Consider the following 20,451-nt stretch of genomic DNA (forward strand, 5'->3'; position numbering starts at 1 on the left):
AAAGAAACAGGAGATGGTACATCGCAGACTGTGGTACAGAGAAGAGAGGAATAAGTGGGATTTGAAGGAGGCCTTTGCCAAAAAAGGGCACACAGATACCTAAAAGAAGATGTTTAAATGTAAAAGTATCTGAATTAAAGGGTATTATTAATATATTAAATTATCTACTTAAAACAATTTAAAGGTTCAAAAATGTATTAAAAAATAATTGAATCAGAGTTGAATTATCTTTTATAGAATAATGTTATAAATTTTAATAAGATGGTATACGCATTTTCAATAAGAGTAGGTATTTAAAATATTAACGCAAGTAAATTGTGACAATTTGTTAAAAGATAATAGAAGGTACTTACTGTCAAGCAATACGGAATGTCCGGAACCGTTGAAATGGACAATATTGATGGAGCCACGTTGTATATCGGAATATAGCAACGTTTGCGTTTCATACTCGTACGCCAAAGCGATCGAATTTCGCATGAGAGTCCTTAAAAAAAAAACAATGAATATTAATAAAAGAAACAATCTATAAGACGACGATAGTGTAATATTTGAAATCAATTAATATAATATGTTTCTTACGGAGTTCATTTGAATATTCTCTAAACAAAAGAAAAGTAGACTAGAAACAGGTTTCAAAGGTATGGACCATAGTAACAAAGATTACTAACTTGTTTTCAATAGGTGGATAGGGCGAATTAAGATTGTTCTCATCCTGAAGGTGTATGCTGTCTATCTTGGACACGCGTGCGTACATTATAAACGACGAATACGCTGAAACAAAAACATACAAAATTAAAACCTTGAAGTGTTCGTTGACGATCAATTTATTAATTCATAAGGCAGATTAATACGCTAATAAAGACACAAAGAGAAACTAGTTGCATCAACTAGGATTATTACAAAAATAGAAAAAAAAAAAAGAATAAGAGCAATATTTTTTTTATTTCAAATAAATTTAATAGATTAGGTTTTTTCACAAAAAATGTGTCATACAAAAAAGTTACAAAAATAATAAGTTAATAAACAGGAAATACACAAAAACATTGTGCCCCAAGAATAAATAAATGTTTACGAACACTATAAAATATATATTAACCAATATAAGCAAGATTGTTTTATTTGTTTTCCCGTGAATTGTACTTTCATCTTTATAGCTTTGTGTTTTAATGTATTAAGTACGTAAATTTAACTAATATCAATTGTTTCTAGGTACAAACAAATCCATAAGGATTGTATGTACGGCTTTTCTGTTGCAAAAATACTAGTTGTATGCGGACAAAAAATATCTCAATAAAAATTATTAAATTAAATACTCACGCTTGCACGTCTTATTGTCTGAGGCCAGATCTCCGTGCGGACACGCACAACGCGCCCGTGATCCGTCCCATAGACAAAGCGCCTCGCAACCACCGTAACCAGATGACATTGCGCATCCATTTGTAGTACTCGATACGCTTTGGTTCGCACTTGACCAAATCTAAAATAAAAAAAAACACATAATTTTATATAAGCTAATTTCAAAATACGTGTGAATACGTAAATATTTTACACTTGTAGAAGTGTTAAACTCGATACGATTCGACGTGTTTTTCTTTTAATTTTACAATTTTTTTTCAAACAAGGTACTATATATACTTTTAAGTATTAACATTACATTTCTATAAGTAAATTAATTAATTTATACTCACCACAAGATCTTTGAGACTGTCTTTTACATTGTCAACCAGCAAAGAGTAATTATTCAAGTTGGAGATCGGCGCTCGCACAGCGCTACCGTTAGCTAATGTCCTGCAATTAAGTTTAGTATTTATATTACTATCAAAAAAGCTATATCTAAATTAAAAACCTATACCCATAGGTCATTAAATTATTTTCCCGTTTTCCTAATTTCAGTTGTTTTACTACATTAAAATTTTATTTGTCACTAAAGTTTCTTGTCCAAAAAGCTATACAATTAAAAAAAATGACGTATTAAAATTAAAATCTCACGTGTCAAGCCAGTACAGATGTCCAGCAGTAACTGCTATAGCGACTGGTCGATGAAGAGGTGCACCACGCCATACTCTGCGTCGAACACCACCAGAATATGGTACGCACCATACTGACGGTTCATCCCACCATTCCACCCAGTATACCATCTCGTTCTAAGGACATATTGTAAATGTTGTGCATTACAAAGTAACGTAGAGGAAATCCGATGGCAGAATATTTTAATAAGATTCAGGGGCAAAACTTAGCACTATGACATACGTTAAACAGAAATAAAATTTTGACAAACGGATCTAGTCTACGCGTTAAGTTTTGACTTTTACGTTTGACATATTAAAAGCTCAATGATACAGATACGAAAAACTGTAATTTGTAAATTAATAAACTTGTGTTAGTCCATGTTTTACAAATTATAAAAACTTTCTTAAACTCAAACTGAAACCCAAAATAATTATTCATTAACGTAACCAACACTAATGAACGTTGAAAAGATGTTCAATTGATTCTAAATTTACATTTACTACCACTACTACAAGAACTGGCAAAATCTCTCCGCCACTCTTTTTAATCGCTTAGACGATCATAGTAAACATATTTCGAACCAAATAAAACAAAGCCTAGTCATGATCTATTAGCAAAATCATTTTAAAAATGTATTCGTTCATTGCATTGTCATCGCTATTGCAATTTGTTATGGTCTATTTTACCATGCAGACCAATCTTGCTGTCGAAGTAAATGAAATGAATTCGTATTAAATGTTTCGTGTGTGTGTGTGTGCGTATGTTCGTTATATGTTTTACCTCAGTATCAATTGCAATATGAGCAACGGCGGTCCCATTGTACAGCAAAGCGGGATCTGAAGCGTCAGGTCTGGTCCGTTGAATCCATCCTCCTCCCGACATGAAAAGCCAGCCACGAGCCGCGTCAACCGCCAAGGCTAATGGACAATATTCAAAATTAGAAACATCTTTTAACATCTCTAGAAGCTTAATTTGCAAATGTTTTTATTAAATCGTCAGTTACGTCTTTTTTTTATGTAACAGGAGGCAGACGGGCAGAAGGCTCACCTGATGTTAAGTGATACCGTCATGGACATTGCTAGGAGGCTCGCAAGTGCGTCGCCGGCCTTTTAAGAAATGGTACGCTCTTTTCTGAAGGACCCTAAGTTGAATAGGTTCGGAAATACTTAAATGGCAGCCGGTTCCACATAGTGGTGGTGCGCGGCAAAAATTGCCTTAAGAAACGGTCAGTTGTGGAACGACGGACGTCGAGATGATACGGATGGTATTTTGTATTCTGCCTCGACATCCGATGACTCTTCAGCATTTTCATCACATAGAATTACATTTCATAGTAACATTTAATTACTTAGCATTTATTCTTTTGCTGTCCGTGACTGGTTAATATAGAGTGAAAATAATATCCTTTTATTATTTAAATCATCCCATTCACAGGAACCGTACTAACGTCTATAATCTATTAATCAATCATATTACAATATGATTTACTAATATACAGTTTTTTAAACAATGGAGACGTTCACGTTGTCTACAACCATACCAGTTGATTCGTAAACTGGCCTTTTACAGGCTTTATCATGAAGACTTTTCTCAAAAACCCATTTTAAGACCCCCCAGATTAACATAAATATAATAAACTTACTAGTAGCAACAAATGGGTCCGTATCCTTTAATACATATCGATGTGACCCATCAAGCCGGGCTACCATTAAAAGCGCTCGTGCTGGGTCACTCCAATACAAGTTCCCCGCTAACCAATCCACGGCCAGCGCCGCTAAAGAGTCTCCCCCTTCTTCATTCCCTCCTTCCGCCTGCTGAAGTACCCTCTGGCGTTTGGAACCATCTCGTTGGACCCTCCACACCGCCCCTGCTTCTGGGTCAGCCCAATATAACCACTCCTCCTCTGCAAAATGGTGAGTACAAATAAACATTATTTCTTCAACTAAATATATTAAACAATTGTTTATTAGAAATATTACCGTAGCGTACCTTATTGAAGTTTTTAAGTAAAAATATGTTTCATTTGTTATTGAAACATAAATTGCCACGGTTATCTAAATAATTGTTTTGTGGGCTATCAATAATCGAGCAAAACCATTCATAGAGAATAAAAAAGCATTTATATTAACATAGGGGCACAGTAAAAATATTTCAAATTTTAACAAAAAATAATAGTTTCAAAAGGTGCTTCGTTCTGAAGGTATACGTACTAGCGTAATAGGCGATAGCGGCGGCTGATGTGACCTGTGGCAGAGGTGTCAGGGCATCTTCAACTGAACCCGTCAGGGAAACACCTCGCAGTTCCCAGCTTAGTGAGTAAATTAATGCAGGTTCGATAGCTAAAATAAACATTTCACGGTTGTTAATAACGGCCGCCTTTACGGTGGCCAAGCTGTGGTTTCCTAGAAAGTACTGCGACCGTATTTTCGAAGTGTTATTCCAATTTCTTTCCACAAATTGTGCTTCATCTGAGCTTGTCTGTACTCTTTGGATTTAATATTGTACAAAGCTTCATGATTTTTAACAAAATCAAATAAGTGTTTATCATTTTCGCTCGTCCAAGTCATTGTATTAATTAAATATGCGCACCGCTACACGCGAAAAACGTTGAACTAATGTTTATCACACTCACGAAAACCTACTCCGATGTTATTTATAGACAACGTATGTGTGACGTCACCCAACGTTACATTACGGCCGTTAGCGTAACGGCACCGCTTTTTTTCTAGGAAACCGTAGCTTAAACTACACTTTCACTTTACTGTACTTAATATATTTTACAATTTATAAACAATTTTAGTAAGAAATAATATAAGTTAATTTAATGAAAAGTCTTGGATCTAAATCATTATATATAACAAATAATGTTAAAAAAATGTAAATTGCAGATCCTAAGAGAAAATTGAGAATCGGAGGGATTCTCAATGATCTCTTAGGAAAATAAAACAATGTCTAAAATTTAAGGTGATAGAAACCCCAAAAACTTACGTGTACAAGTAGTTCCGTTCTGGCGATATCCCAGAGCGCAGCGACATACTGATTTAGTGCGCGACACGGGCAAACACAAGTGCGCACATTGTTCTTTCGGTCCGCGATTCGCGCACGCACTTTTCGAGCTTATATTTTGCGCACTCGCATCGTATACGCGCAGTGATATCACGCCATCTGTATAACATGAAATGGTTCAATCGCGTGATAAAAATATGCTTTTATATCGATAGAACTATCCTCAGTAAAAACTGACGAGTCATACGTACTGTTTCAATTGTCTCAACACTATTAAATTTAACATAGTATAAATATATATACTATAGATAATTTAGGTAAAACAATAGGATCAAAAAATATAGCGGCTAACATGCATTGACAATAATAGTGTAATAATAATATAATTGATTTTGGAGAAATACAAAATGTATTCTATATAGATTACGTAATAATTTCACTTAAACGACATACCAGTATTATTCCGGAGTATACGTAATTTTGCACAATCTCGTTGGGCACAGGCTATAAGTGCGCCCGTAGCCGAATCCGCCCAAATGATTTCGCCCGCGTACACCTCTACGGCAGTTGGACGTGCACCCATCGGTAGCGCTAACTATAACGTTACAAACGTAATACATTCACTCTATTTCTATCAGAAAAGAGATAGATGTGTTTTATAATGCTAAAAATTACAATATAAAGAGAAGATAAACTTATTGTGTTTCAAATAAAAAATGTTCTTCGACAAAGAACATAATCTAACTCTTAGTACAAAGATGTTTGTTCAAGTTTAAATTAATATTAATGAACAATGCTTTGAAGAGATGCAAGCTTGTTTAAGGGATTGTCATCAATAATTGTATGCGGCAATTGTTTCGGAACTGATATAAATGTTTAAATATATATATATATATATATATATATATAATACAGTAGAACCTCTATAAGTCGAACATCAAGGGAGACGCCAAAAAATTCGAGTTATAGAGTTTTCAACTTATGGAGGATTTCGACTTAGGCGGATTTTGATTCGACATAAAGAGTTTGAGGTTTATTCTTATAAATTGAACACCTGACACAAAGCAAGCAAACACGTGTTGCCATGAGTCATAAATTTATTATTGTATACTCCTAAAATGTTTTCTAAGAAACAATAGTGTACTCACACTGTCGGCAAGTTCTTAAAGTCGGTAACTTATTTTTGTTCGAACCATAGAGATAATAAATTCCAAATGATCAAGTTGTAAAGGTTGTAAAATAAAACGTTCCTATGTTCGAGATACAGAGGTCAAATTTAATTTTTCGAGTTATAGAGTGAAAATATGTACCAAAATGGCTTGGAGGGACTCGGTGATTATTTCGATTAACAGAGGGTCAAAATTTCAACTAATGGAGGTTTTGGTGTTTTAAGGGAAGGGAACAAAACATTTTTTCGAGATTTGGAGGTTTTTGACTTATCGAGGTTCGACTTAACGAGGTTCTACTGTATATATACTAGCTGATCCAGCAAACGTTTATTTTGCCATGTATATAATTCCTAGGAAATTTTTTTTTAGTTCAATAAAAACAACTATCTACAAAAATAAAAAAATAAAAAATAAAAAATAGGGGTTCAGACTAGAGGGGTGTAAGTTAGGGGTCGTATGTAATTTAGTATGCTGTATCATAATGTATATGTTACGTAAAAAAATATAAACAAAAAAAATCTAAAAAATATTTTTTTGGAATATAAAATTTTATAAGAATCGGTCAAGCCGTTTCGGAGGAGTATGGGAACGCACATTTTGACACGAGAATTTTATATATATAGATTTTATTTAAATTTTTTCATTTATTTTTTTAATGATTGTTATTTTATGTTATTTTTCTTAAAAATCAGAAGAGATATTAAGGTTAGTAAGTACTTAAGGTATACGTACGAACGTGTCATGCATACCTGAACAATATGTTTAACAATTACAATATTGTTCCGAAGATTTAGTTTAAATTTTCGCTGAATAAATAAATAATATAGTAAACTATAAAAAACTAACCGTTATCGCCTTGTTTGTTTTTAGATCCAAATACTGTATACTGGCGGATGCTGTATTCACCCAATACAATAAATCCTTATCAACATCTAGGGTCATGCTTGTAACGCCTGCGAGGTGGGCATCGTTGTTAGAGTCGATCAACACACGACGCTGGCTGCCATCACCCCTAGCGCTCTCGATACGTTCACCGCCGTTAGCCTGCGCCGCCCAATAGATGTCGCCCGTGTGCGGGTGCGCTGCTAGGGCACTTACGTTAAACTGTTCAGCGTATAAAGGCGTAAGTCGCTCACCACCTAGACCGGCCACAGCGAGCGTATTACGTGCACATAGGTACAAAATCCGCGCTGACCATTGTACTGCAAGCGCACGCGGCTGTGATACCCCACTATCGGCGATAACAACGACGTTACCGCCTCGCACGTCGGCTCTTTTAATCTCATTTGTATCTGTGTCTGCCCAGTACACGGCGTGATCGGGAGTGAAAACTTGTAGGGATGCGGGCGTGGTTAATTGCGGCCCAGCCAATGTGGGCGCTACTTGTGCTAAGGCGCCTGCTAGAGCAAGACCGCGTACAGCCCCGCTCACACCTACCAGCAGGAGTTGTTTTTCCGCTGGAAAGAATAAAAATCATGAAACACGGAGACCTAAACTAATAAAACAAGACGCTCTTAGAAATACGGCGGACTCTCGGTAATTTGAATTTATTTTCCGGTTCCTTGAAAAATACTTGATAAAAAGAACAAAATCGATATTAATTGATCCCCATAATTTAAAGTTGAAGGAAGAGTATCTTGCTCGCCAGCGTGCTTTAAATTGTAGTCCGTATAGTATACTCTGCAGTTGAGCGGTATAATATTATTATTTTATTGTATACATAAATGAGATATGGGTAAGTTCGAATTCCAGTCTTCTTTAAAACAGTTAATAAGTGACATCATGACAATGATAGACTGAAGTCGCTCAAAAAAAGATTACGTACTTCTTTTCGAAATAAAAAATTGTGAACAATTGTGTTATTGTATTTAATTGTTAACACATAATAATGTAGGAATAACAAATCCCGAATTTTGATCAAATTCTTATTTATTTGAGTCGCCCCCTTATCTCTGGTCTCCTGAATGACATTATCGCAAGGCGACGGTATATTAAATGAAACATTAATATAAAAAAAAAACCATGAATGTTACCTTCACACGTAAGATTGTCAGCAGTGAGTCTCATTAAGTGCGGACATGCGCAGACGCGTTGTTCCGGTGTGTCTATGAGACAAAGGTGAGAGCAATTCCCGTTGTTGACGCCGCATGGATTGATGAGATTAGCCGGCTGCCTACTGGGGTGAATCACCTGTAATAATTTATTTTAGATTCATTAAGACTTGCAGACGAATCTAACTTGTTAAATATCACACCATTTATATCCTGAAATTCCAGAACTGATTTCTACTTTAGGGAGATTCATATTAAATAGTATCATTACTTTAGGGAGCAGGGCCGGATAAGGAATTCTGGAGGCCTCGAGGCAACATAATCGTGGTGGCCCCAAATTATTCTCCAAATAAAATGAAAAAAAAAATCTCGAGTTTTGAGTTCAATAATTTATTGAGAAACCAAGTAGATTCTTCTAGAATTTAACAAACATATAAAAATATATCAAAAGAAAAGTTGTTTACTAGACGGAATTTAAAACATTTTATCCGAAGTCTCTATTGTGAAGGCCCCGGAGCTGTAGCCCCGGTTGCCCTCCCCTAAATCCAGCCCCGTTCAAGTGTTACGTAACGATATTGGGGGTCGCGTAAAATGTTACGAAGCGTTTCATTGGTGGGTTTGAACTACGCGTTAGGTAACATTATTTTTAAAAATGTTGACGCGTAAACAAATCAAACAACATATTAAACAATCTTTAAGCGAATTTCTAGAACTTTACGCCACATAATTGATGACCACGTTTAACGTAACGTGACAACGTTTCACTAAGGCAAAGGAGTAGAGAAAAATATTATGGCGCGTGACATGGTCAAAATCACCATAAATTGCGTCACATACTTGAACGATATTTCAAAAAAAAGTAAACCCACCTTAAGGTCAAAAGGCTGAGTAAGAGTCCGCTGCACAACGGTAACATCAGACCCGTTCCACTTATTGGCACGCACGACGCTGTTACTTCGCCAATCAGTCCAATACACGTGCGATTCAAACACGGTGACCGCAAATGGGTGTGACAAGGCCCCGTGCCCGCGTAACACTTCGCGTATGTCCTCGCCCGCGTACGTAACCGTATGTATGGAGTCTGAGCGTGCGTCGATCCAATAAAGTCTCTCTGCACGGTGGTCTAGAGCGATTCCGTTAAGCCATGCGCCCTCGCCCGTTGATTCGACGCGCACTATACGTTTGCGATCGCGTCCGGCTAGAGTTGCACGTTCGATTCGCGGCGCACTTTGTTCCCAATCGCTCCAGAAGAGAAAACCCTGGAAATTTCCGATATGTATCTGATTTAAAACTAATAATATAAACCAGTAAATTATTTTCAGTGTTCTTAAGCGTGATACTCTGAATCTAAGGCCGGCTGTGCACTTTTTGGAAAAGACTCGTGAAAGCATCGTGAAGAAATCGGCATGCCTCAGATATAAGAATCGGTGGCGTGTGTCAGTCACTAAAGGCTGATCACTTATTTTTCTATTGTATATAACCTTTCCATAATCAAAGGAACGAACAAATTTCTGCGGATATACCATTAACCATTTGGTGATGAAGTAATGATGTACCCACTTCTGTCCACCCGAACTATTGTCCCCCAGTAAACAAAACTTAGAACTTTTTGGTTCAAAGTGGCACAAAATAATACCTTAGTAGGATCGAGCGCAATAGCTCTGGGGCTATCCATATCACCGGCGAGCAGAGTCCGTCGATGCTGGCCATCAGCTCTTGACACTTCTATTTGATGTAGACCGCTTTCCACCCAGTACAAATTACCAGCCACCCAGTCCACAGCCAACCCTTCAGCCGTCAACAAACCCCTCTGGACCACTGGTGTGATGTCTCCAAGTGCATTGTCAACTATAGTTCCCCTGTATATAGTATCGTCAACCACGTCCGTCCAGAAAAGCTGAACCCTTCGTTCTGGTCCCGCCAGTCGCCAATCGAGGGCTATAGTATTCTTTAGAGCAGAGACAAGCGCACGTGACGCTAAAGAGCCAAGTTCTACCGCGCGCAGTTCGTGCCGGTTGCTGAAGACTAACATAGCGCTGGTGCTCTCTGCGAAATGGAAAAATCATCAAATAAATATTAATTTTACTATCTACTTATGAACGTCAATATTAAAAAAAAAAAATATTGGTTGTTTGTAAAGTAGGTTTACGATCGAGATGTTTACGTGATAACGTCTTATTGGTGATATAAGTTTTTGGGAAGTAAGGAATTAATGAAGGTAACAATTTTTTCAAATTTTAAATTACATCTATCGTTTTATTCACACTTTTGATGATAAATTTCGGGTGTAAAATGACAAGTTTACTTATTCGACTATGATATACATTTTTCTTCATACATTCACGGAATGACTGGCAGCGCTCGAGATGAGACGGGAGATCGGTCCGTCTCTCTCTCGTTATACCTGCGATCGCGCTCGTGAGGTTTTGGTGTGACACAAGTTTCTGAACATGTCACCCGACTAAAACGATTTTAAAGACGTTATCACGTCAAAACGTGTTGTGTACTTATGTACACGCGTTAGAAGTTATACTTCTTTGGCGTAACAAGATAAAAATCTTATTAAAAAATTATTCTACGTTTGTAGAAAAAACGACACTAACAATAGAAAAAGAGTATTTAATACATTGAAAGTTTTATTATAACGCTAAATTATAGCTAGTTAAATAAAGTTTATTTAAATATCACAAAAAATAATTCTACATAGTTAAAGAAATAGACATTTTTTTATTTTAAAATGTTAACTATGCTAACTTCAGGGTGTTGGTTTTTTGTGACGGTGTGCGCGCGCATCGTAAAAATTAACTCTCATCATTTTTCCCAAACGCGCCAAAAGAAGTATAACTTCAAAATTTTTAATTTTAAGTTGGAATATTCCTGACTTTTGAAATGACAAATTCATAAATAAATATTAACATATTACTGAACGTAAACGAACAACCATTTTTTTTAAGTCGGTAAATATTTGCATAGGTGATAATTTCCATCTTCATTAATCATACCTGTACTTTTACACGTAAATCCATCATCAGCTAGCCGATATCCCTCATAGCAGGTACAGCGGTATCTGTTCTTCTGCGGCTGACACGTCTGACTGCAAACGCCCCACTCTTCGCACAAGTGGTTAGGCGCACATGTCCGTCGGTCACGTTGTAAGTGCAAGTGAGGTGGACACGTACAAGCAGGCCCACTGGGTGTTGGCTGACAGGTATGGGAACACGGGCCGTTCGCCACACACATTGGTTCTCCTAAATAATTTCATTAATAATTAAGTATTTGATGCGTTGCGATGGGGGTCTTTCTGCATCTTCTACCGCATTTAGCATGAAGAGTGTTCAGAGGATTTGTTCGGACTAAAACCTGCAGCTGAGTTTCATCATCGGACGTCAAGGCAGAATATAACATACCATCCGTATCACCTCGACGTCCGTTGTTCCACAACTGAGCGTTTCTTAAGGCAATTTTTGCTGCGCTCCACCACAATGTGGAACCAGCTGCCCACTGAAGTATTTCCGAACCAATTCGACTTAGGGTTCTTCAAGAAAAAAGCATACCAATTCTTAATAGGCCGGCAACACTTGCGATCCTTCTGTCAATGTAAGTGTCCATGGACGGCGGTCTCCAATCAATATTTATATTAATTTTAGTAGCCTAATCGTTATCTCATGTTAAAAAACCCCTTTTAAAATAACTTACAAATCCAGTTCCTGCGTTTTTCAATTTGTTTACCTATACTATATGTCTCAAAAATGCTGGTTTCCTTTTCATTAATCAGCAGGAAATTCGTTCGTCATAAAATCTTGCTCGCAATAATTATAAACTTATAGTCAATCCTTTACAATTTTGAATCGTACGTCAATATGTAAATAAACGAATACTTAGATAATAAAATATATTTACCGCATCGATCAGCTTCATCGGCACCATCAGCGCAATCGGTAGCATCATCACACAATTGTAAGAGCGGCACACATCTTGTCCCATTATCGCATCGCAGAGCCGGCCAAACGCAATCATCTACCGGGGTTGCCATGGTAACCGAGGTTGTAGTCACTACTGGAGCGGGTGTAGACATCCCCCCGCAGCCCGCTTCATCAGAGCCATCGAGACAATCTACGCGAGCGTCACATCTAAACTCCTGCAATTGTTAAAACGCTGTTCATAAAAAACTTAAATGTTTAGAAGAAGCGTCACTCACATATCTGTGAATATATATGACTTGATTTCATGTTTGTCTTTGAACATTTACTGTTCACCATGAAACACTGGAGAGCTCATAGGAGCTGATAACTATATTATTTTCAACAAAAAAGCAAAACAGTAGCTATGTCTCTTTTCATCACAGCGTAAACAGAAAGAGACAAAAGGTGGTTACTATTTACTATATGACTCTATGAGGCTCATAGGAGCTGATAACTGTTTTATTTTCAACAAAACAAGCAAAACAGTAGCTATGTCTCTTTTCATCTCAGCGTAAACAGAAAGAGACGAAAGATGGTTACTATTTACTATAGGACTCTCTGAGGCTCATAGGAGCTGATAACTGTTTTATTTTCAACAAAACAAGCAAAACAGTAGCTATGTCTCTTTTCATCACAGCGTAAACAGAAAGAGACAAAAGGTGGATACTACTTATTATAGAACTCTCTGAGGCTAATAGAAGCTAATAACTATGTCTCTTTTCATCACAGCGTAGACAGAAAGAGACGAAAGGTAGTTACTATTTATTATAAGACTCTCATAAGAGTGGATACCTATATTATTTTTCAATAAGAAAATAAAACATTTGTTTTACATTAACATAATCCTAACCTGTCGAATACACTCTCCATTATTACACTGGAACTCATGAGGCTCACATAGGCCGCCGCGATCTTCCTGGCCCGTGTGACCCCTGCGTCGTGCGGGCGTAGCGGTCGTGGTCGTCGTGTGGCGTGCTGGTCCGCGACAGGCGACCTCATCAGATGCGTCTGCGCAATCTGCGTGTCCATCGCAGTAGTACTCCCATGGTACACACGCCCCATTCGTACATTTGAACATTACGCTTGAACATTCCACGGATTCTGGGAAATGACAACATATGTTTTAAAAAAGTAAGGGGAATTTTAACAGCGTATCCTGTAACGCTATAAATGTCAATGTACAGAACTTTAACGTGTCAAATCCACGCGTTGTATGGGGGAATACCCGTGAGTAGGTTATAAGGGGGTTTACAGTATTAAACATAATTGATATCGCGTGTTATTTGGACCGGCAGCGCCATCTCTTGATAATATTGCTTTCGGGTTATAATGAAATAAATATAATTCCGATATTAAAACTATACAGAACATTCCATGTCTTTATGACGGCACTATTCGGGCTATTTAAAAAGTTTTAAATCATATGCATATTCCTAGTCATATAAGTTTTCATGAAATGCGAAATTGGAATATTCTGTTGACACTTGGAAAGTTAAAATAAATATAGCTTGATTTTAATTAAACTTCGGAAAGATTTAGTTTCAAATTTTGCTTAATATAAATAAGTGGAACATTTTACATTACAGTAGCTTAAGCGCCCTTAATTAGGTTCAAAGATACTTTATTTCTCAAAGAATTACATTCACTTAGCGAGAAAATTTAGAGTAAGTTAGTTATGTACATCGTGTTATGAAATTATTTGAAAATACACTATATAAAATAAAATATTAGTTCCTAACAATATGTACCATATTTGTTACAAAAGTGCAGGTAGGTCGCATCGATTTCGTTTTGCATTCTTTGAGCTTCAATCGATGTGTAATGGGTTTATAATTCCGAAATATTTACGTTATACTTAGCTTACAGCTAGCATCCATGTTTATTATTATAGATATATATAAGAGACGTATGTTTGAATTTCAATTAAATTTCTCGTATAAATACCGCAATTTTGCTCGTCACTGCGATCTTGTGGGCCACAATCTGGTGCGCCATCACACCGCCAAGTGGCAGGGAGACAGCGTCTCGAACGTGCGCACGCGAACTGCGCGGCACCGCATTCCACGCGTGCGCACCATGCACCGCTTTCGTCAGACCCATCACGACAATCTAAATATTTGGGTAAAAACACATAAAAATAAGAATTCAATCTAGGAAGCGATATACCTTATATTCATAAACTATAAAACTCGTCTATCTCTTTTGTTCACATCGTAAACATAGTTTAACAGAAAGAGACAAAAGAGTAATTTTTATGTGAGCATGCATGTCAATGTCATCAAAGTGAATGAAGGGAGAAAGGTAAGTCAGGACCGTCGCAAGTGGAGTATCGTGGTCTCTGCCTCTCCCTTCGGGAAAAAGTCGTGATGATATAAATATGTATATTAAATAATAAATATTAAAAATACTGAATGTTTTAAGACTATACTAGACTAGACAATATATTTTCCAATACGAATTTAGCCCAAGAAAAAAATAGGCATTTGTCCCGATAGAAAATAAATTATTACCTTTAAATCCATCGCAGATCCAACCTTTAGGTATGCAACGGTTCGCATCGCACTGCATATAATGCTCGGCGTCGCAGGTCATGTTTGCTAAAAAATCAATACAATAATTTTACCACGTCCTCTCTCATTTCATCAAGTCTTCTGTGCCTGAAACGCCGACGATTTTATGATTGGCCCACGGCTGGGGTTCGAATTTACGTAACTCAGTAATTTATCGTATACCTTCTGATAACACAAATTACCACCAAATAGATATATTTAATGTAACTAAAAAATGTTTAAAAACTCTGGTATCTTTTATTAATAATGGCGTTATTATTCTTCCTTTATATTAAATATATATAATAATAATCAATGAATCTTAGAACTTAGAATTTATTATATATTTTGTTTTTGTTTTATTTTTTTGTATAAATAGGTAAAAAATGTTAACTGTGCTTTATGTTTATGTTTGAATGTGTATTCCGTTTTTGTGTATAATGTAATTATTTGGATATTGCTAGTGAGTAGCTGTAGGAATACTGTTGAGCAAATAAATAAACAAATAAAAAAATAAATAAGTGAATGTTCATTGAGAATACTATGGAACCAAGTACACAACTTAGATATGGCGACTTACCACAGGGTCCGGTAGGCGAAGCATTTTCATCCGATCCGTTTGGACAGTCGGCGTCGCCGTCGCACACAAGTGATCCGTCGATACATCGTCTATTTAAAATAACGTCTTATTGGTGATATAAGTTTTTGGGAAGTAAGGAATTAATGAAGATAACAATTTTTTCAAATTTTAAATTACATCTATCGTTTTATTCACACTTTTGATGATAAATTTCGGGTGTAAAATGACAAGTTTACTTATTCGACTATATACATTTTTCTTCATACATTCACGGAATGACTGGCAGCGCTCGAGATGAGACGGGAGATCGGTCCGTCTCTCTCTCGTTATACCTGCGATCGCGCTCGTGAGGTTTTGGTGTGACACAAGTTTCTGAACATGTCACCCGACTAAAACGATTTTAAAGACGTTATCACGTCAAAAAAATAAGGTTAAGTTTACAAATTCAAATATTTTTTATATATATATACTATATTTCTCTGAAGAAATATAGTATATATATTATCATTTTGGGGAATTAAGTATCTTCAATTAAAATAATATTTCTTACTGTATTTATCTGTTTATAGTGTAAATGTAAGTTTTAATGCTGTGTAAAATTAAAGATTTTATAGGTATATAAAAAGCAGGCAAATTTTGAAGATATTTACCCTCGGCCGCAATGAAAATGTTTAGGGGGACAAACGTGTGCTGTATCATGAGGCGTGGCCACACACGTACGCCCGTCCGCGGCGAGCACGCGTCCGGTTCCGCACGCGCACGTATGTTCGTCCTTCTGGGCCAGGCATAGCTCTAAACAACCTCCATTGTTGTGCGTACACGCATTGGATCCTACGATTACAATTATACACTTCAGTTAGAAATTAATAAGTATAAATAAGACATTTCATATATAGCATTGCTTAACACGTCGTACGGTTCCGTAAAAATCCCGGCTGAAGTCTATGTATTAGATTCTTAATAACAACGTCATCGGTTGTTTCGACTATCGGGTTTTACGGTTTGACTGTATATGTAAATTTAAAAAAAATCCTTGATTTAGGTATGGAATAATAATAAAACAGGAACTTATTCATTAAGTTGAGATAGTTTGGTCAATAAATATGTAAAAGGTTACAAAAGGCGTCATACTTATGACTGTATTTAGAAAAATACATACCGGTCCTCGTGGTATTTGATACAAAGCGTATGTCATACAGAGGTGGCGGGAAAGCTCGTACAGTAATCGCACCGTTACCGCGCAGCTTACGCACTAGTCCAGTGCCATGCTCGCTCCATATCACTTCGCCTATATGGAAACACCAGTGAAAATAAATATCCAAAGAGGACACGGTTAAAAACAGTTCAAGCAAATATACATAATATTATTATAATATAATGTATATTTGCTTGAACTGTTTTTAAATTCAAACATAGCTCATTTTGAATTTTACTATTAACATTTTATTTAAGCTAGTTTTTCTTTACAATTAAATTCATTTAATTTCTAACATATCTCCCTTATTCCCTTCCTAGTCCCTCTAAGTCTCGGAAATCTAAAGTTTTAGATTTGTATAAATATGAACAAGACATAAGACATTTAGTTTTCCAAAGAAGTTTCACTTCTGACATGTGTACTTTGTACGCACGCACTTTTTTTTGGACATGAATTACGCTACGCTTTTTTAATAAATACCTGATCGCAAAGCCAGGCCATAGGGTTTTGACAGCGGCAGTCTGGCCGAATGCACTGCTAACAATTCGCGCGTTGTCCCCGTAACCACGTCACCTGAGTTAGCGACGCGCACGCGTTCGATCTTATTCAAGTAAGTGTCGCACCTGTCATAAGACAACACGTTAAATCTAATATTAATAATAACAATAATTTTTGTTCCCAGCGCTCCGGATTTGAGGTTTAAGTGAAAAACTTTTGGCTGCAATCTGAATGTTCCACGATTTTTTTAAGAAAACATAAAAATTTAGTTCAAATTATAAGCCACATACGAAGTCTGTAGATTTTTCACTGTTACTATTGAATGTCTTAGGACCAACTATACTCTGATTTTTTATTCCGTTGAATTCTGACATTTCATAAATGATGCTACCAAAAAAGTTTTCCACCGAAAAAGGGACAAATTTGACCCATTTGAGGGCAATAAAATAAAATGCTACGTATTTTTTATGTTTTACCTAGAAAATCTTAATATTAACTTACTCAAGTGACCTAATACAAAAATAACAAATATTTCAATATCACTCATCAATATATAGAATTCACTTTAATTACTTTATTTTATTCTTTAGCTAGCATCACTCCCTACCAATTCCAGGTTTACTAAACCTTTTAAAAAAAAGTTATCTTTACTTGTGCGTTTTTTACTGTTTGTGATGAAAAGGGACCAACTACCACTTTTAATGTTGAGCACCGCACTTTATAAAATAGATACATTCACTAACAAATAAAATGTATGTACCTACTCAGATCTTCAGACTCGTATTGAAATTGAAAAATGTTCCCGGCAAAAAAGGTTTGTAATCTCTGATATGTCAAAAAATGATAGCTGTCAGAATTCTACGGAATTAAAAATCAGAGTATAAGAAACCTAGAATTAGTAATGAGAAATGAAGTCTTACCAATAAAGAAATTGAGTATTGACATCGTACACCAATCCGTTAGGCCAGTGCAGATCAGTATCTATTATTACACGGCGTCGTTCACCGTCCATATACGCTGTTTCGATACGTCCGCCACGTGTTGCGCTGGCACTACCCTCCCATACGGTCCACCACATAACACTATATAAAAATAAATAAGCCATGAAGATGTCCATTAATCAATCGTTACACGTGAAGTGTATCAGCATAGATAAACAACTAGACCCGAACACTACAAAGTATTATTATGTACGGTTCCTGGGTCATCAGGGTGCTTTAAATAATAGAGGATTTTATTTTTACTCTATATTAACCACTCGCGTACAACAATACAATATAAGCGAAATACTATTTACTATGTTACGAATGAATGCAATGTAATTGTTGAAGAGAGTGCCTACGTCTGGCTATGCTTTTAGTGCATAACTTCGATGATTTAGGAAATCACCACGCTTATAAAACTAAGAAAGCCAGAGTGAGCAAAATGTACAACCTTGGCTCGTACAGATAAATAATGACAAATTTGATATAATCATTTCATTATTCTGTATAATAAATGTTCAGACATGAGTTAAACACATTCAACAAAGCATCTATGTCTATTTGTATGCTTGTGTGCGTATATCGTCGCACAAACGTTGGCAGAAACTGTTCTACTATTATGGTTATGTCGCTACCATATGTACGTATGTATATTTTATTTGTTTTATTGCTTTTCTTGTACTATTGCCTGTGTTTGTTCTAATTTTGTGGTCCAAATACAAAAAAAATATGTGAAAACCAAGGTTTTTATACCGATTTTAATTCTTAAGACCCACATATTTTACTAGAGTGGAATCTTTATAAAACTCATGATAGAGGTATTGATATCTAATTCTTATGTAATTTACTTTAGTTTAACCAACGTTAATTGATAAAAAAATACTTTTAAATTAAACGCATATTTTCGTTTGAATAACCTTATAACCAAAAATCCTATCCCAGTATGGAATAACGAGTCACCTAACTTTTTTTTAAATGTAAACAGGAGGAAACAGGCAGGAGGCTCACCCGATGCTAAGTGATACTGCCGCCCATGGACACTTACATTGCCAGAAAGCTCGCATGTTGCCATAAATTATAAAACAGTAGAACATACCCATTAGACGGGTCTAAGGCGATGGAGCGAGGATTGAAGTCAGAGTCTGCTATAAGCACAGTGCGCGTTTTCGGTGAATCCAATCTGGCGACGCTAACTCTACCAAGTGCGTCATCCGTCCAATATAAGTTGCGACCTGGCGAGAATATTTAACACATGAACAGATTATTAAGCATAAAATACAGTGCATAATAGTTTAGTCTAAGAGGTTTTGAACAAGTGCATAGGTAAGAAGTGTTGTAAGTTTAAAACTAATAATACCGTGTAAAACTCTTTATAACGAACTAGCAAACTCGGCGAACTCCGTTTCGCCACCAGATGGCTTCGTTTTATGTAACATTTCGTTTGGTGATCCCGCTTTTCTGTTGAAGTTTTTCCTGAATTTTCTTTGCTATAAACCTCACGGAGCCCGAGACCTTTCCAACGAATGCAAAACCGTGGAAATCGGTTCGTGCGTTCTGGAGTTATAGCGTCAGGAAGGAAAACCCGACTTATTTTTATATAGTAGATTTCAAGACCCTAAGCGTTGTTTTTACCATAGAGAGTTTTCGTTATACGGAGGAAAGAGAAAAAAAACAAATTTAACCAATTACAATAATTTTTATATATATATAATAGATAGGTGACGATGGTGCGTTTAGTAACTGAGACCAAAATTTCCTACAGGTAATGTAATCTAAGAATAATGGCACACGTGTTAATGCAATTAAGAATAACAAGAAGGCTTAGAAATTTCTACACCTCAATAGGTTAGTTTTGTAAGAAGATTATAAAAACAATTACAATTAAGTATGTTGTTGATGTCTAAATATGAATATATTTCTTCGTAATAGAGGCTGGCTGTTGCGTTAATATAGAATTAATGTGTGGGTTTTCTATTAAAATTTAAACCAAACAAATTTAATTCATTTTTACGTTATAGACAATATTACGTTATGACGAATGACGTTATAAAGAGTTTATACTGACGCAGGAAATCTAGTTAATCTAACCAACATATTACATAAACTTAATACAACCCAGTAAATTTTGTGCAGCTTCAAGGCTTATATCGCTGAAGAAATTGAAATTAAATATAAAGAAAAACGCGAAAATGTTTCTTAAGAAATTAAACTAGACAAGAAAAGTCTTACCGAGCCAGTCGATAGCAAGTCCTTCACAGTTGTCGACGTCTTCACCTACGAACACTTCACGTCCGCTGCCGTCCAGTTTTTGACGGACTATCTCGTATCTAAGGGAAATTATTTTTATTAATATTGAAAAAATCTATGGTACAGACCCTTGTCTCCATACTAGGGACAGCATAGGGTGATATTAAATCTGTGGTACATTTTTAAGTGTATTAAATCGTA

General features: G+C 36.1%; 1 protein-coding gene across 1 annotated transcript in view; it reads right to left on the minus strand.

Moving 5' to 3' along the window:
* Positions 1 to 20,451, minus strand: part of LOC125050270 (prolow-density lipoprotein receptor-related protein 1) — a 76,224-nt gene that overhangs the window by 30,641 nt on the left and 25,132 nt on the right. The window contains exons 12-37 of the mRNA XM_047649997.1: positions 20,233 to 20,330; positions 19,100 to 19,235; positions 17,941 to 18,102; positions 17,003 to 17,145; positions 16,487 to 16,615; positions 15,978 to 16,158; positions 15,328 to 15,416; positions 14,709 to 14,795; positions 14,143 to 14,307; positions 13,049 to 13,299; positions 12,137 to 12,374; positions 11,239 to 11,484; positions 9,873 to 10,282; positions 9,106 to 9,495; positions 8,219 to 8,375; positions 7,032 to 7,642; positions 5,470 to 5,611; positions 4,999 to 5,175; positions 4,221 to 4,349; positions 3,653 to 3,913; positions 2,791 to 2,927; positions 1,990 to 2,144; positions 1,689 to 1,788; positions 1,318 to 1,477; positions 669 to 771; positions 354 to 484 (exon numbers count right to left, since the gene is read on the minus strand). Of these exons, the coding sequence (XP_047505953.1) occupies positions 354 to 484; positions 669 to 771; positions 1,318 to 1,477; positions 1,689 to 1,788; positions 1,990 to 2,144; positions 2,791 to 2,927; positions 3,653 to 3,913; positions 4,221 to 4,349; positions 4,999 to 5,175; positions 5,470 to 5,611; positions 7,032 to 7,642; positions 8,219 to 8,375; positions 9,106 to 9,495; positions 9,873 to 10,282; positions 11,239 to 11,484; positions 12,137 to 12,374; positions 13,049 to 13,299; positions 14,143 to 14,307; positions 14,709 to 14,795; positions 15,328 to 15,416; positions 15,978 to 16,158; positions 16,487 to 16,615; positions 17,003 to 17,145; positions 17,941 to 18,102; positions 19,100 to 19,235; positions 20,233 to 20,330 (4,988 nt within the window). The remainder of the gene's footprint in view (positions 1 to 353; positions 485 to 668; positions 772 to 1,317; positions 1,478 to 1,688; positions 1,789 to 1,989; positions 2,145 to 2,790; positions 2,928 to 3,652; positions 3,914 to 4,220; positions 4,350 to 4,998; positions 5,176 to 5,469; positions 5,612 to 7,031; positions 7,643 to 8,218; positions 8,376 to 9,105; positions 9,496 to 9,872; positions 10,283 to 11,238; positions 11,485 to 12,136; positions 12,375 to 13,048; positions 13,300 to 14,142; positions 14,308 to 14,708; positions 14,796 to 15,327; positions 15,417 to 15,977; positions 16,159 to 16,486; positions 16,616 to 17,002; positions 17,146 to 17,940; positions 18,103 to 19,099; positions 19,236 to 20,232; positions 20,331 to 20,451) is intronic.

This window comes from Pieris napi, chromosome 6 (assembly GCF_905475465.1).
Source record: "Pieris napi chromosome 6, ilPieNapi1.2, whole genome shotgun sequence".
Lineage (NCBI taxonomy): Eukaryota > Metazoa > Arthropoda > Insecta > Lepidoptera > Pieridae > Pieris > Pieris napi.